The sequence below is a fragment of the Orussus abietinus genome, unplaced genomic scaffold (assembly GCF_000612105.2).
Source record: "Orussus abietinus isolate OABI.00-Male unplaced genomic scaffold, Oabi_2.0 scaffold58, whole genome shotgun sequence".
Taxonomy (NCBI): Eukaryota; Metazoa; Arthropoda; class Insecta; order Hymenoptera; family Orussidae; genus Orussus; species Orussus abietinus.
Genome location: NW_019394249.1, coordinates 161923 through 178778, shown reverse-complemented (window position 1 = coordinate 178778; position 16856 = coordinate 161923). Strand labels below are relative to the sequence as shown.

At 48.2% G+C, this 16856-nt stretch overlaps 3 protein-coding genes across 11 annotated transcripts; 1 reads left to right on the top strand and 2 right to left on the bottom strand.

The window, feature by feature from the left end:
* Positions 1-2: 2 nt before the first annotated feature.
* On the bottom strand, positions 3-6176 carry LOC105698484 (protein SMG7). 2 transcript variants are annotated; one of them, XM_012422777.2, is made up of 8 exons: positions 6090-6176; positions 5184-5253; positions 4779-5117; positions 3961-4697; positions 3700-3843; positions 3210-3602; positions 1543-3137; positions 3-1311 (listed from the first exon to the last, which is right to left on the bottom strand). In XM_012422777.2, exons 2-8 carry the CDS (start codon positions 5213-5215, stop codon positions 1093-1095), a joined length of 3459 nt encoding a protein of 1152 aa, XP_012278200.1. In that variant the 5' UTR covers positions 5216-5253; positions 6090-6176; the 3' UTR covers positions 3-1092. The 2 variants fall into 2 exon arrangements, with proteins under 2 accessions (XP_012278200.1, XP_012278201.1); XM_012422778.1 differs by lacking the exon at positions 6090-6176 and adding an exon at positions 5815-6079.
* Positions 6177-6260: 84 nt separating this feature from the next.
* On the top strand, positions 6261-8996 carry LOC105698488 (putative sulfiredoxin). 7 transcript variants are annotated; one of them, XR_002762326.1, is made up of 6 exons: positions 6262-6446; positions 6550-6714; positions 6818-7146; positions 7235-7608; positions 7685-7928; positions 8106-8229. XR_002762326.1 is itself a non-coding variant. In XM_023433804.1 (6 exons), exons 1-6 carry the CDS (start codon positions 6649-6651, stop codon positions 8880-8882), a joined length of 1275 nt encoding a protein of 424 aa, XP_023289572.1. In that variant the 5' UTR covers positions 6453-6648; the 3' UTR covers positions 8883-8996. The 7 variants fall into 7 exon arrangements, 4 of the variants coding, with proteins under 4 accessions (XP_023289571.1, XP_023289566.1, XP_023289572.1 ...); XR_002762327.1 differs by having other exon boundaries at positions 6262-6450; positions 6572-6714; XM_023433804.1 differs by lacking the exons at positions 6262-6446; positions 8106-8229 and adding exons at positions 8433-8623; positions 8734-8996 and having other exon boundaries at positions 6453-6714; positions 7685-7850.
* A 63-nt stretch (positions 8997-9059) lies between these two features.
* Positions 9060-16850, bottom strand: LOC105698485 (cyclic AMP-dependent transcription factor ATF-6 alpha). 2 transcript variants are annotated; one of them, XM_012422779.2, is made up of 8 exons: positions 16548-16850; positions 13140-13361; positions 12887-13041; positions 12416-12794; positions 11834-12333; positions 11573-11727; positions 10911-11509; positions 9060-10828 (listed from the first exon to the last, which is right to left on the bottom strand). In XM_012422779.2, exons 1-8 carry the CDS (start codon positions 16624-16626, stop codon positions 10392-10394), a joined length of 2526 nt encoding a protein of 841 aa, XP_012278202.1. In that variant the 5' UTR covers positions 16627-16850; the 3' UTR covers positions 9060-10391. The 2 variants fall into 2 exon arrangements, with proteins under 2 accessions (XP_012278202.1, XP_012278203.1); XM_012422780.2 differs by lacking the exon at positions 16548-16850 and adding an exon at positions 14202-16541.
* Between the last annotated feature and the right edge of the window lie 6 nt (positions 16851-16856).

The following is a 16856-nucleotide window of genomic DNA, read 5'->3' as shown; positions in this document are numbered from 1 at the left end:
AGTTCGATTGCATTCGTAACATAATATATTTGCAGATAGTTCAATATATTTAGCAATTTTGCTACGATAAACCTTAAGTTATATCGCTATGTCACTGACCGTCTACCAGTTTAATTTCCAGCGACCGACAGGTGTCCGTAGGTGTCTCCGCGCGTGTACGCCGATCGAGTCTGGGTTTCTTTACGTGGACTACTCGACCGAACCTCCGACGTTTCGCGTAAGTTCCGTTATAAAATCTACTTTGTTATATTCCGTGTACAACTACTTGGAGGGGTGTCGTCAAAGAAACGTAAGCACATCGCAAAGCACGATGCCGATGCTCGTCAAGTGTGGCAATTAACGCGAAAAAAAAAGAAACATCCAGAAGTCCAACGACGTCCCGATTCACGCGAGTCCCGACCGAGGCGACGTCGTGACGACCCCGAATTAAAAGAGGAAAAAAAAAAAGGAGGAAAGAGAGAGCGGGACCCTTGAATAAAATCCTGCCACGCGGAGGCCGCGCGTCCAGCCCTCGCTGCTCGTCGTCCCGTGGATTTTGTCGCGAACCGAGAACCAGGAAAAGGTCGCCGTCGCCCTCCTCTCTACTCCGGGTCTACCGCAGGCTGCCCTATGGCTTAACGATTACATCTCGCCTAATTTCACATAAGTTAGCCGACTAAATCGTGTTACCGATCGCGAACGAGTCCACCCTTGTCCTACCGGGTCGGCTCGTTTCGGCGGTCGTCTCGGCGGTCGTCGCCTCGTCCCGTCCCTAGGCGCGTCCAGGTTAGATTAGATGCGTCTCGCTCGAGGAAGGCGCTCCTCGTCCCGTGAGGTTCGTCGACAGTGGAAAGTACCGGAAAGTCCTCTCGGCGTAGCCGAGTCGGCTTCTCCGGCACACGTCCCAGGTTATCTCCGGCCGGTCTACGCCTCTTTCTACAAACTGCTTATGAATTTAACGCTTCTGTCGCCGCTCGACAGTTCCTCCTTCCGCAGAGCAACCCTCGTCCTTCGCCTCGACCGCCATTCGCCCTAGTTACCTGACCCGCGTGTTGGGCTATTTGGAATAATCAGTTTCCCCTGTGTCTTCTCGAGGATCGGCGCTGCGTCCCTTCAGGTCCCTCCCTCGCGAAGGGATTTCTGTTGCTCCAGGAGCCGCTCGAGGGGCGAGGGTCCCGGGCCCGACCACAGGGACTGCTGGCTCAATCTGGCCTTCGCCTGGTCCTGGCCGGAGGGGGTCGAGCTCGCCGAGGATCCCATGCCCCACGTGTTCCCGCTGAACAGGGAGTACGTGTTCCCCGTGCCCGGCGAGTGCGGCTGCTTCTGCTCCATCTGGGGAAGAGAGAGAGGATGGAGAGAGGCCTGGACTACTCCATGGTAGAGGACGAGAGCATTTTCGAATTTAAATAACTCCAGTAAAGAATATTCCCAAATTCAATTAAATCGGCTCCACGAAGAATTGGATTTCAGAATGTTCTCTAATTAATAATTAATTCCCCTGAAATGAACAATGTCCTGGCATATGAGAATCCGGAGCAAGCGAACGACTCGACTACTCCTAACCTCGAAGGGCCTGTTGTCCTCGAAGCAATTCCTGGCATAAGGCCCAGCGTGGGTCGGGGCCTGCTGGTAGCTGTTCCCAGGGGTCAAAGGCACTCTCCCGATCATGCCACCGGGTCCGGGGGAGTTGGCCCAGTTTTGGAAGGCGTCGGTGCCAGGCATGTCCTTGGCATGTCCGACGGCAGGCCCAGGCCCGGAACCCCACCAGGCCATGGGCGGCTGAGGCAGCTGGGTGTCCTTCCAAGGGCTGAAGTCCTTGTTCTCCTGGGTGTGGAACATCGGGTAGCTGTTCACTGGCTGCGGGCTCTTGCCAGGGCCCGACTGTCCGGGGAAGGCGAACCGGCCGGCGTGCTTGTTGCCGTAAGCGATCGGCGACATCTGCTTCTGGGTCATCTGGTTGAACTGTCCAAAACCCGGGCCAAAGCCGAGCTGGAGGCCCGTCAGGCTCGTGGGGCTCATAGAGGCGCCCGGGAGGTTCGCCAGCTGGGGCACAGCCTGCTGCAGTCCCTTCCCGAACCCTGACACGGCCTGGGGGCCTTGCCCGCTGCCGGCGACTCCTGGCCCCGCGACCGCCATCGGACCCTGCAGCCCCACGCCGTTCGACCTGACCGCGGCCTGCATCACCGTCTGCTGGTGCAGCCCCACGTCCTGAAGACCGGCGTTCGCCTGCACAGCCGACAAGGTCATCCCCTGTTGGAGAACCGGGCTCTGGGAGATGTTCCGCGCCATCCTCTGGTGCAGGGACTGCCTGTTTTGGACGACGTTCTGCTGCATCGCGACGCTCTGCTGCAGCGCGACGTTCTGCTGCATCCCCACGTTCTGCTGCATCGCTGAACTCTGCTGCGGCAGCGACTGAAGCGTCCCGTTAAACTGACTCTGCATCTGGTACTGAGGCATGCCGGCCGCCCGGGTCGTCAGGAAGTTCTTGTTGAACTGAGGGTTCTGCACGTTGAAGGAGGGACTCTGGTAGCAGGTTTGGGGGAGTCCTTGCGCCTGCTGGCAGTACTGGGCGACGTTGGAGCTCTGCTGCTCGATGGGGAACTGGCTCATCTGCGAGGGCGGCTGGGGTATGTTCAGCTGCAGCTTGACGGGCTTCTGGACGACCTGGCCCGCAAGAGACGCGCTCTGACTCTGAAGAGGCACGCTCTGCCCCTGAAGGGGCACGTTCTGACCCTGGAGTGGCACGTTCTGACCCTGCATCGATCCGCCCTGACCCTGTCCAGGCATCGGCTGGCCCGAGACCGACCCAACCTGCATCAACCCTGGTCTGCTCTGTCCACTCCCGGTTAACCCTGGACTCGCGTTCACCCCGTTCAAGCCCGGTAACCGAAGACTCGGTTGAGATCCCTTACTCGGCGAAGTCAACGCCGAACTTGCACTCGTCTCCTCCTCTATGATCACCGGGGACACGTTCTTGAAGGTGACTTGCTTCTGCTCCGTCTCGGCGCGGCGCATTATCGCCTGCATGGCGACGTTCTGCCTGGGCTTGCGCGTCGACTGGGTCGAATTTGCCTCCACGTTGGATTCCGCAGGGTTAACGGGGTCTCGGCTTCGCTCCAGCGAGCCCTGCGGCTTCAGGATGCCTCCTCGTTTCTCCACTGCGAATTAGAAGAGGTAAATTAACCAACGAAGACACTCATTGGGTACCATGGACCGGAATGAAGACTCACGTCCGTGCTCCGAAAGGTCCGCTTCCCAGGAACCTTTGCTGCTGGCCGATTCCGAGGGCACCGGACTAGCCGTCACCGTCGACTGGCGGTCTTTGTTCAGGGTCAGCTCCTCCAGCTCCTTCATCAACTCGTTGCTGGGCCCGGTGCCCTCGGTAACGGATGTGAACCTCTCTTCGGAGGCCTCGCCGGTGACCAGGGCGATCAGCGTCGAGCCGTTCACCTGGAAGTGTGCGAGCCTCCGGCCCAGGTGAAGTATTCGGACGGCCCTCAACTTGTTCAGGGTCGCGGTATCGCCCTCCAGGTCGGTGTTCGTGAACCGCAGCGACTCGAAGGTCTTCTCCAACGGCAAGAACCCCTGGAGGTCGCGGTCCTCCGGCAGTGGTACTTTGTTATCTGTTGGAAAAAAGGATCGGCGATGAAATATTCGCGGTATGGTGACTTAATGTTTCCGTTGTTTCGAAGAATTGTTTACATTAATTAGGATACGTACAACAGTCGTGCTTGAAATCCGCCACGCTCCCCTGGAGACCGTTCAGGAGGACGCAGAGGCTCGGCCAGATCTGCAGCCTGGACGTGAACGCTGCTTCCTCCAAGACCGTGGGTTTCAGACGAATCCAATCAAGGCACAGTTTTACTGCGAAGGAGAATTAATTAATTTGACAGTTAACCTCTCCGATAAGAAATATACCAATCGATGGGTTACGGAGACCAAGACAGATACTGTGTCCCTTGGTTCTTTCTTTCCACTCACTTGTTGGTAGCGCGTAGTAGTCGATGATAGAATTCTTGATCGTGTAGACAGGTAATAACAGAGCGGACAAATTTCCAGCGATGAGGTTCATGATGCAGTCCCTGGCCAGCTTTTCGTCGGAACTCAGCTGTTCGATCTTCAGTAACTCGGAACTGTCGGAACTCCCCGCGATGTGTTGCAAGGCGTACAAGTTGATGACCAACATTTGAACGAGTCTCCAAGAACTAAAGCTCTCCGTAGCGATCAGAGCTGTCAGCGTTTCTGTCAAAAGCTTCACGTAGGTCGACGCGACGGTCAGATTGCCGAGATTGTGGAGGACACCGTGGAGCTTTAAAAACACTGCAACGTATTCCTGAGAGCTCAGCTTGGTTTTTCCGTCGACGTTGAAAGAACTGTCGTTCAGAGCCGATGATAAGGTCTTAGCTAGGTTAGCTGTCGCCACAGGAAACGGATGTTTAACGGCCACTGAACGCGCATAGTGAAACACTGTCCCCAGTTTGTCTCCACGAGAAGCTTCGAGGAGGGCCAGTTGATTGTAGGGCTGACCACTTGATGGTGACAACGAGACCGCGTGTCTGTAGAATAGTTCTGCTTGCTTGTTTTGGTTTCGGTACCGAGCTATGTCTCCCAAATGTACCAGGCAGTATTGGCATGCATAGAAACAGGACGACTTGTGGGGAGCCGACAGTTTTTCCACTGCTTTCCATGGTGAGGTGCATCCGTATACGTAGCCCTTCCTAAAATCAGTGGATTTTAGTGATAAAAACCTGTCAAATTAATCTCTTTGACGATTGTGTATAGATGGTGGGATATCGTACCTTCTAAATGGCAGGTCCAGGTCAAAAGCGGTGCATATTTCCTGGAGCAGGGTCAAGTAGAAGCCACTAGCCGCCTCTAGACACCAGCTGAGCATTGCCTGCGATTCCCCACGCTTTGGATTCTTCCGGTCCTTAGCTTGCGACTGAAGCGTCGCTATGTAATTTTTAAACCCAAGGTTCCACAGCTCTTGCTCAACCTTTCTGTCCAAAGCATATTCCAGATCCAGAATAAGAACCTGTTGGTAGATCTTCTGTAACTGCTGTTGACACACCCAAGCATCATTGTCGTTCAACAGATCTTTGCAGCGTTGAACTTTGTCCTTTAATGGTTCGGCTTTCCTGGAAAATCATGCATTCGTTATAAACGATATATAAAAATTGAGGAAAAATTTCCGGTAGACTCACTTCAGAGCTTGGACAGCTGCTTTTAGGCCCATATTCTGCGAAACCCGCAATTATTGCTTTTACGGTTGACCTAGAAAAAAAATGCCACGAAACTGTATCTACGATGATTCAACGAACATAAAAAAAAATATTCCACAATCATAACAGCAAGTTTTACTTAGGATCGTGGCCATGCAGATATAACAGTTTATTCACAATCCTTTTTGCCCCACTAGAGAACTCTGACATATGACGTCAACAGTCAACACTCGGAAAGGTACATCGAAATGTAATAAAAGCACCGCAAAATAGACCGCCATACTTTCTCACAGCGATGCAGAAAAGTAAAGCCCTACGAAACATTGCGAAAAGCACCCAGAAGACGAAAATCTTCTCGACCCATCCCTCGAGTCAAGGGTTCGGTCGCCGACTTAAGACCTCGTTAATGAAATCATCGACTTAAATGCAAATAAATGAGTAGGCACTGCAGCGAGGAAGGAGACCTGACGAGATGCTCCACAGCATTGTATGCGAAAAACTGCAGCTCTTACTAACGACTCTTAAAGTATTTATTCAAGACCTCCAAAGCACACCGAACAGTTGAGGTACTGCAGAGGCGGTTCACGTCGTGAGGGAATCTCTGTGGCCTTACTTTAACCCGTTCATCTGGAGTGGAAAGAAGTGGCGCGCCAGACGCTGTGAAGCATCCCCAGGTGAGAAATCACAAGCGTGACTGCAGAAACGCGAGAGTTCCGCGAGCACACGTAATGTCGAATTGCAGGATATAGGTTAGATTCGCCGTGCCAATCATGTATCGCGGCGAGCGGCGAACCGAGAAGAAACTCGGCCGCGCTAAGCCGAATTACGGCACGCCGTATTAATTCCGCGTCTCTCGAGGAAACGATCCGCGGACGAACGATAACTTACTGTCACATATTTGTGGCGAGTGGAATCTTTGCAAACACACGGAGAAACACACGAAATGACGGATGACTGGTGTCGAGCTTATCGCGACACTGCGCCGCCCTTGTGACAGATTTTGCAGTTAAAGCAGGTTAGGTTATGTTCCGAAAGCGCGTCACTAGATTCCTCTTATCACTTGTCCTTGTCTTTCGCAAGAAATTTGGATTCAAGCACGTCATGTGTCCTTGTTGTATCTAGACTTCGGAAGGATAAACGTGGCTTCGCTTTTCTCGCCGTCGAAGAATCGTCTACAATTTCCGACCACCGGCAACCGAGATTTGTCAAAGTTAACGAGAATCGCTTTTCGCTATTTATCAGCCAGTAGGTTTGTTTTATTACGTATTTTTGTCGAGAAGTTAACTCCCGCAAGTTTCCTGGCATTATTTCCTACAACTGACTTAATATGTGTCATTTGATTAACGAGCTCGATGCGTTCCGGGTGGCAGAGTGAGGTTATGTTGCACAGCCCTCTTCGCCACGAGTGGGATTACCGACTTTTAAGTCCTCCTTGAGATTAATCGTAATGTCAGCGAGAACGTGCTTGTCCAGGGTTATCTCCGCTGGATTTAGAGATTTACAATTTAGAGATGTAAGGTTTATGTTATGCGCAGCGGAGATGTCTAGAGAGCATCGATTGGTAGCAGCTTTTGACATTGTGCCATAGTAGAGCTAATAATTTATTTTCTCCAAAGCTTCACGTGGTATCGAGACTTAGTCACTCAGAGCAAGATGTTGAGGCTAGGCGTAAGGAAGTTATGTCTCGAGGTCTCCCGAAACAGAAACCGATCGAAGGTGTTAAACAAATTTTACTCGTAGCTTCTGGGAAAGGAGGCGTAGGTAAATCGACTACGTCTGTAAATTTAGCAATCGCGATAAAGCTTCTCGAACCTGAGAAATCTGTAGGACTGTTAGATGCAGATGTCTTTGGGCCGACTATTCCACTGATGATGAATCTTCATCAGTCACCTATCTTAAACAAAGACAGTCTAATGGAACCCCTCATAAATCATGGCATTAAGTGGTAAATTTAACATTCACGAAATTTATTTTTCATACTCTAATGAAAAATAATGACGATTTTACTTACAAGTTGCATACATTGCTTACAGCATGTCAATGGGATTTTTAATAGACGAGAAGTCACCCGTGATCTGGAGAGGGCTCATGGTAATGAGTGCGTTAGAGAAACTGATAAGACAGGTTGCATGGAGTCCGGTTGATTATTTAATCATAGACACGCCACCAGGGACAGGTGATACGCATTTATCCCTGGTTCAAAATATTCCAATTAGTGGTGCACTTCTTGTAACGACTCCCCAAAGGGCTGCCTTAGATGTAACACGGAGAGGAGCAGTTATGTTCCGAAAACTGAACGTCCCATTAGCTGGTATCGTGGAGAATATGTCAAATATCATCTGTCCGAACTGTACTTCCGATATTCCTCTTTATGGCAAAGGAACGGCATCATTGGCCGAAGAACTTGGTACCGTAACCCTGCTTTACTCTTCTCTTCCCATTCTCACGACCAAACCCAATGACACTTTGTATTTCATACACAGGAATATCCGTAATGCAAAAAGTGCCTCTGCATAATGACGTCTCCGAAAGTGGAGACACAGGAAAGCCAATTGTACTCGCAAAGCCTGATTCGGTCCAAGCCTTGGCATTCAAAGAATTAGCAAAGAACGTGACTTCCTTCTTAGCCAAACAATCTGTGAATTCGGAGTAATCAAAAGTCAGTGATAAGTGTCCGAGTAGTTTGACATACAGTTCGATCAGTGTGTTCTCGCATACTTGAAACTGGTAAATTTATATCATATATTAAGAATGAAAGGAGTTAAACTTCTCTCCGCTCTAACAAGGCTTCGTCTTAAATTGCATGTTATATTTAACATGTTAAATTTAACAAAAATTTATGACTTATTTATGCCCTTTATTTGTTTTGTAAAACTCGTTACCATTAATGGTTTTTGTATCCAGGTACGAGTCCCCTCTCCAGTCTGATAGTCAAGGTGACGTGCACTGGTGGGAGTGTGACTCGTCAGAAAATATATGACTATCTCTTTCGGGCTCGATTGACTAGTTATGGAACTGTGCGTTAAGCTACGAGGTCAACAGCTACCGATGCAAATCTGTAGATCTGTAGTATGTGAGTGCTGTTATCCGCAACAATTGATAGTACTATCGTAGCAATAAATTCCATTACTCGAAGTGAATTATACCTTGGAAAATAAATGCCAATTTAATAACTAATACTGTGGACCCAATTTAAGATAAGCTTATGTTCCCTTTAGCATCGACTATGAGCAATCATCCCACCAGTATCCATTCGAGTGAGAACGCGGAAGTGCATGAGGTTCCCATGAGCGTTCTCATTAGACCCTTCCCACCAGATGTAAACGAGGAAAAAGTGAAAAGTTTAATGGAGACCTTAAAAAATCCAGACACAGAATCTTCCGTACCACCTGTCGATGTTCTTTGGATTACAGGTCGTGAAGGTATAAAAGTCAGACTCTCGTAAAGTACATATCTAGGCTTCGGGTACTGGTATCCGATCCACAGGTTTACAAAACATGTTAATATTCGTCTTTCTATCTGTAACGTATAGGAGGCGATTACTTTTACTCGTTCGGAGGATGTCACCGATACATTGCTCATCAACGCCTTGGTAAGCCCTCGATAAAAGCAAAGTTAGTAAAATCAACGATAACAGACTTACGAAGCTACCTGGGAACATCGACGCCAGACCTGAAGTAAATCTACCGTTCTTTCAAAGAACAGTAACTTTGTAGATATGATATTTGTACTCACACCCATGTTAACCGTATTCCGAATAACAATTCATATGATATAAAATTCTTTGATACTTTATCTCGATTAATTTTTTTTTCACGTTCATAACTTAGAAAATCGTAGCATAATTGTCACACATAGTTCATAGTCTCAAGTACTTTATTTTTCTTTAACTACCAACGCTTCATTGGCAATGATAAGAAGTCGATCAGTTTCGTCACTGTAAAACATGACAAAAGTGAAAATTCGTGCCCGCCGTACTTCTCGATTTCTATATAAACTTTACTCGTTACATTAACGCGTTGCATTGCACAATTTATGGATAGACACATATCCACCATCAGTTATCTTTAGATATCTGGCTACGAACAAAGAAAGTAACGGCAGCACGATTGCAGCTTGCACCGAACACAGTGCCACCATGATTTTGCTGCACACATCGTCCCGTTCCCGTGAAATACTGAAGTACCAAAGGACACTGTTAATTCGCTACGCACCATTACTCGATATTTATGCACAAATTCACCGCAACGTCGTTGCCTAATCTAAAATATCAATCTTCTAAATTAACCGTGTATGTAAATATCGTAATAAATCTCTAGTAAATACGATACCTTAGTTACATCTAATGTGCACTTTGTTGGTGATCTCACCGAGGTGGTTCAAAAAACGAACCAAAATTGGTTAAGAAATATGAACAGCTGATTCGACCGATCGATGACTAACCCTCGTAAGCTTTTCTAAACCGGAAGGGTGAGATCGGCCATTAACATATCTATGTATATGATAAACATTTGAACATCTACGTCGACATTCTCAGTATACACTGAGAAAAAATAGTATTAATTATGACCATTGTACAGTAACGATTTGTAAGGTTAGTTTTTCCTTTCCGTAGCTGTATATTCTACCCCTTTCAGGGACTGGTGTCCACGTCACAACTACTTTCTCTCAGTGTACGTAAATACCACAGCTCCGTACTCACAAATACGAGACGTCTTCGCAACTTTCATCTAGTTTTCAGTCATTTCAACAGATAGGCCAAACTGGCTATCCCCCGGTTCCCTATGGGACTGTCACGCCATGTTAAAAGTAACAACGACCTTGGTTCTCCCGCGGTAAGCCTAAAGTATAGTCTTAAGGCGACATAAAAGTGGCATCCGTGAGGTCTTTATAAATCCTCTCCGAATAGGGTGCACCAAATCGTCTAAAATTCTTCTCCACGAGTACGGAGGCCCTGAGGAAGGTCTCGACACCACTCAAATTAATTCCTTTCTTCAATTTGTTTATAAACATTTTTTTAATTTCTAATAAATCATGAAATTTCATCGATGTCACCTTCCGAGGGCCATCCACATTCATGGGGTAAAATTCCACGGCGCCCCCAATTCGAACACAAGTTTCATAAACAGATCTTTCAAACGCTACTTTCGCATCTCCTTAACGAGTGCGTGCAGAGATTATGCGTAAGATTTAGAAATTCACCGTGCGCCTTTTCCTCCTCGACCTCTTGCCATCCTGGGCGTACCCGCTCTTCAGGGTCTCGACGTTGGCCTCGAAATGTTTGCTCTTCACCTCGTAAGGGTCGTACTTTACATTCCCGTCTAGCATGTACGTCGACGCCTTGTGGAAGGAGTCCTGGTTCTTCAGGGTGTACGGATCCTTCAGACTCTTGTTCTCGAAGGTCTCGGTCTCGTTCTCCTTTATGAAATACGGTTTGTATCCCTTAGTGACGTTCGCGGCAGCCTGGGAGACGTTCTCGTCGGTCTTCGAGGTGTCTTTCCCAGAGCGATGTCCGGTTCGCAGGTGTTTCGGTATCACCGACTCCTGGAGGTGCAGGAGCTGGGTGTTGGTCACCTCGCAGTCGATCTGCATCATCGTCACGTGCTGTGGCGGCGTCGAAAAGGTCCCTGAAAGGAAGGATCGGCAGAATATTTAATCAAGCTCATCTTAAGGTCGGCTAAAAAAATTGACAACTAGCCGAGAACGTACCATTGACGGGCACAGCCGGAAGCACGAGGGACATCCTGGGCCTGACAGTGTTGTTCTGTCTGGAAGCCGGAAGAAGCAGGTGTTCCCCGCTGAACCAGACCACGTAGAAGGTGTCGTCGCGCCTGCCCAGGGCCTCGAACAAGGTCGCGTGTTCCCTCAGGATGGGCGAAAAGACCTCGACGGCGTTCGTATTGGCCGGGGCGACACCGTTGACTTTGGCCGCGCCCTCGGCGGCCTTCCTCTGGAGTAGCTTCAACTTGTCGGGGTACTTCCTGGGGGCAGGAGAAGGCTTCGGAAGGAGGAGCTCGCCCAGCGACTTGACCGCCAACTCGGTCTTTCTCGGTTTCGTCCAGTTGTCGCGGTCGGAGTCGCCGCCGATCCACCGACGAAGCTCAGAGTCCAGACGAATCGACTCCGTTTGGTTAATGTACATCGGACACATGGGATGCGAACTGGCCGTCTTGTTGAACCCCTCGTCGACCCCATTTTCAGGGTCTGGCCCGGTCCAAAGAAGACTCCTCCCGTGTCTAACGTTCGGCGAGGTCACCACACTCGGCGGAATCGTCGACAGCTCCGACCTGGTCTGCGAGAAGTTGATCCTAAAATTGGGATAAAAGTGAGTCCAGGTTCCGGAAGAGGGTGATCTTCTTCAATCCACTCACCCTAAATTATTCACGTTGAGGGAAACCATGAACACCATCGCCAGGAGAATAGCGGTGTTCTTCCGGTTCGCGCCCAGGTTGAGACTGGCCAATTTCCGGGTGGAGCTGGTCGTCTCCTCGACGGCGGATAGCCTCTGCTTCAGTGCGCTGTTTTCCTGTCAACGAGGAACGGCTTGATAATGGTTTCTGATATATATATATCGTATAAAAAAAAAATATATATCATATAAAACAATGGACCCTGCAGAGGTTCCCGCTCACCACTCTCAGCTGCCGGTTCTCCTCCTGCAGGTCGGAGATCTGCTTCTCGAGGGAGGTGACGTACTCCTTCTTCTTCTTCCTCGAGAGGCAGGCCGACTCCCTGTTCTTGATCATCCTCTGCTGTCTCTTCAGGGCCTTGATCTCGCTCTCCTGCCTGCCCACCAAGTTAATCAGGTCCGTCGTCTCGTTCTTTATCACCAAGGGGCTCTCCTTCTTGATAACGATCGGTGACCCGGAGACGTTCACCACCGAATCCGTGGCGTGTATCCGAACATCCGAGATGGCGTTCAGGATCTTGACGTTCTGCCCGGGGAACTGGATGGCTTCAGCCTCGGTGTTTAGATTCCGAGGACCCTGACCCTGCCTGGGGCTTTGCACTTTGATCGGCCTGTTCACCGAAACGGTCTGCAGCTTCACCGGCTGCGAGGAGCCGCTCTTCACCTTCTGCGTGAGCGCCGCGAAGTCCTGGGCGCTGAGGACGATCGTCTTCCTGGACTGATCTGGAAGTTAGGAATTAAATACGTAAGTATACCCTGGTCTTAAATTTAATTTAAAAAATGGCCATTCAACGCGTGTACCAACCTTCGTTACGTGCAGCCGGCTTATCGACGCTTGGCTGGATGCAGATGCACTTGGTTGCGTTCTCCTTGGTGACCAGGAACTTCGGGGGCCTCTCTTCGGGGTTGCTGGTGATCAATTTGAGCTGCTGGAAGGTGGAGGAACTGTTCACCGTTTGCGGGGACGTCGACGGCGAGGCGTTCCGAGGCTTGTAGACGTTCGGCTGGATGCAGATGCGCTTGGCAGCATTCCCCTTGGTCACCAGGAACTTCGGGGGCCTCTCCTCGGGGTTGCTGGGGATTAACTTGAGCTGCTGGAAGATAGACGGACTGCCCACCGTCTGCGGGGACGTCGACGGCGAGACGTTCCGAGGTGGAGATATCGGCGGAGTCTCCAAGGTGAACTGAGACCCCAAAGAGTGGTTAGAAAAATTAATGGTAAAAATTATTGGTCACCTTCCGCTAAACAATCATTACGTCGTCATTTCCGGTGTACCTTTGCATCACCCGGAGAGGCGACGGTGACTTCGCTTTGCCATTCCGAGTTGCTGGAGTCCGAATGGCTAGGACTCGGAGAAGGTGGTAGTTGGGACCTAGGGGTCCTAGGCTCGAGTTTGATGTCATCGTTGACCTCGGCTTTTATTCTAAAGTCTGTTGACGGTTGTTTATTAATTAATAAAAGCCCTCGAGCATTAGATTCCTGATATTAGTCAAGATACATCTACCGATCCTTGTATTCCAGGACTCACCAGCTCTCGAGGTATTAACAAACTCGTCCACGGCGTGTATCTTCAGGTTCAGCCCATGGTCCTCCAGGCAGGGCAAGACCTGTTCCAAGGTGGCACCTTTGATGATCTCATCGGGACTCTCATCGTACCCTGGGGAGCCTTCTCCACCCAGGAGAAGAGGGATCTCCAACTCCGAACTCAACGCTTCGAGGAAGTCATCGGGAGGCAAAGGGCACTCGTCATCTGCAACCGAAATCCATAATTCTCGTTATTCACATTCCAAGATTATTTCATCCTACCTCGGTGGACATTAAAAATCAAAGGAGTGTCGAAGTCCAGGAAGCGAGGACTGAAAATGCTGACCGTCGAAATGCCAAACTACCGGACATAAAAATATCTCTGCGTGGCCGTAACACGAGACTCTAAAGACCCGCAACGACTTATCGGCAAAGACCTCCACGTGGTCGGATTCAGAAAATTCATCGCAATGAATTTATTTTCGTACTTTCGAGTATAAATAAAATTAGCCCCTTATCGAAGCCTTTATCGAGGACTCCGAAGGGACACCGCGATAAAGCGGTTCCAGTCGGTGGGCGTATTCTTATCCAGTTTTCTTTTCCCTTTTCTACATGTCACACCATGGGACGAGTTAGACTCCATCTGGTCGAAGTCGGCGATAAAGAGAGACCGAAATAGAGTTTTTTTTTCCCCTCGATATCGCCGAGATTAATTATCAGGGAAATTATCGCATTGCACTCGGCATCGGGACGATTTACCGTCCCGGATCTGGCGAAGTTTCAATAGTTACTAACAAGACTTAAAACTAGGAGTTAGATATGTGCCCATAATTATGAAAGTGGTCTAAGTCAAAATTGAAAAAAAAAAAAAATGAGTTTATCAGTTATTTCACGCCACATTATTTCAAACTAAATTAATTCAATGTAATTTCGAAACTAAAAATACATGACTTAGACCACTTTCATAATTATGGGCACATATGATAACGTCAAATTTTATAACAAAAAATGATGCTACATTCGATGAAAAGTCACATCCTATTGACCGATCAGGAAAATCATTTACCTAGCAACCATTCGCGTTGCTCGAGGTCGATCATGTCCAAAATGCAATGATCGGACAATCCCTTCATCTTCCAGCCTCCTCCTCATTTACTCCTCTTCTGGGTCGAATCCATCAGAAAACGATCCACCGATCCATCGTACATTTACGCACCGCACGCAATATTAATATTTTATAAAAGAAAAATAATGTCTTCGCTTATATAATTTACGCACCGCCCGCAATATTAATATTTTATAAAAGAAAAATAATTTCTTCGCTTATATAATTTACGCACCGCACGCGATATTTATATTTTATAAAAGAAAAATAATGTCTTCGCTTATATAATTTACGCACCGCCCGCAATATTAATATTTTATAAAAGAAAAATAATGTCTTCGCTTATATAATTTACGCACCGCACGCGATACTTATATTTTATAAAAGAAAAATAATTTCCTTCAACCACTTCGTTTTCTGCGAAGTTCGATAATTTTAGCGCTTGCAAAATATCCAAGTGTAGCACGTGATCACTGCAGGAGTACGAAAGTATTTATATTTTGTAAAAGAAAAATAATTTATTTAACCGATTTGCGGTCTGCGAAATTTAATAATTTAACCACTTCGTAAAGCATGAGACCGTATATTACATCATGTAACGTGTAATACAATGTACGGCGGGAAACGTTGAACCGCTTCGGGTTCGCGTCCGTGAAACGCGACGACGCAAGAGGCCCCGGGACACTGTCCGAAAGGGAGCGCGGAGGAATGAACTTCTGAAAGGCTGAAAGAGCCAGCGGTAATGAGTGGGACGATACCGTAAAACGGTCCTACAGTGAGCGAGCGCGTTCGACTGTAGCTGGCGAGCCACCTTTTACCTTATGTATGTACGACACACCGCATACGCACACTGCCCACCGTCACCTCACACAAAGTATCCACGCCATTGCTTTTCCACACAGAAAGCATTTACACGACGGCTTCGCTCCACACAAACAATTCACGCCAGCGGGATATTTACCTACGCCGGCGAGGGCATCGATCGACAGAGCGAGGATCTTCCTTTGGAACTCTTCGTTTTTTAAATTCCTGTCTTTTCGCTGTTCTACGAGTCCCCTAATTTGCATGCGAGGACCTCTGAATGTAAAATCAGCCAAAGGATAGATCCTGGCTCGGATGATATTTAACTTCTAATTTAAATCTTCATTTCCAGGGGTTGCGTGGAACCAGGAGCTCTAGAGAACGTTCTTCCTTCCTCCGTTGGGGCTTCGGAGGAGTTAAATCTCAGGAAGGGGGATATCGTCCCCACCAAAGCCCGTTAAGCCCTTGATGCATTTAAGTGAAGGGATGGCGGAAGGGTCCCATGGTCTTGAAAATGGTATGCGCTTGATTGGGCGAGGAGGATGGTCGTGTGAATTCTCTTTGCTGGTTTTTGGGGCGGAGAGCTGGAAAGTGTGGCGTTTTTGCTGTCCGAGCATGTTGGATCTGTCTAAGCTCGATGGATAACTCCTGTGGCCCGTCGTTACGTTATTTGGAGATATGCAGTCCACGTTATGCAAGATCATGTGCTTTGAATAATGAAAGATATCGAGGACAGATCGGAAGTGGGATGTTTGGACAGACGCTTGATTTCTTAGATAACTTTCCATGGCCTGGGTCTCATTGGTTCGTCTAAAGGTGGTCGAGTATCTGCATGATCTTACACGATTACTTGAAAAAGTGGTATAGTTTTATTTGAACACACTCGGATGAGGTAATTCTAGAAAAAGATGGATATGGGGAATTTTAAGGACTGTTAAACGTAAACTCAAGGTCCTATCGGTTTGCATCCTGGAGGAGGAAACCGATAAACATGTGCAATGCTAAAGATAACGAGTCCCAGTGCCGTGTCCGGGACTGAAGAGGCGATAAATACAGTGGGACAAATAAGGTGGTTTTACGACAGTTTCGATAAAGCCAACGCACACTGGAAATAGGAAAAAAAATTAAGTAAAATGGAGAGATAGGAAGCTATGCTTGAATGTTTTTTCTTTTTTTTTTTTAAACTCGCATCATACCCAGCGATAAAGTATATTCTATTTTCAGACCTCTTTGTTTTTGGTTTCAATGAATTGTGAGCGTGGCAGAAAATATGGATGGAAGGAAAACATAAAAGAAAATTGAGGAGTCAACGAGAGACGTGATAAAGAGAAGTTTTTATCATTAATGGGAGTTCGCGACGCGTTATCGCCGTTCGCCGGAGAGGTTATAAAAATTCTACGAAATGAACGAGCTAGGCTCACAATGAATTTAGAATGGAATAACGGGGAGGCGTGAAACGCGGAAAAAGCCGACTCTGAGTCATAAAAGTGCCGACAATCAACGTACCCAAAGATCCGAGTTCTGGAAAGGTCGGAAAATCGGTGTCGTCGAACTCGGGCCACTGGGACTCCTCCTTTATCAGCATATTTACTTATCTTGTCTCTTCCTCGGCTCAAAGAACCAGCATGCAGAAGAAACTTAACCAAACATGTCGCGTTCAAATTACACGTCAATAACAGTTCCCGAGCCCCCTTTCCACTATGCTATCGTCAACCAGCATGACGCGGACGCCATCTTGAATTTCTTAACTGAGACCGTGGCGCCATCTTCGAAAAACACGCGGAACTGCGTTGCACCGCAAAACAAATTTTTCGA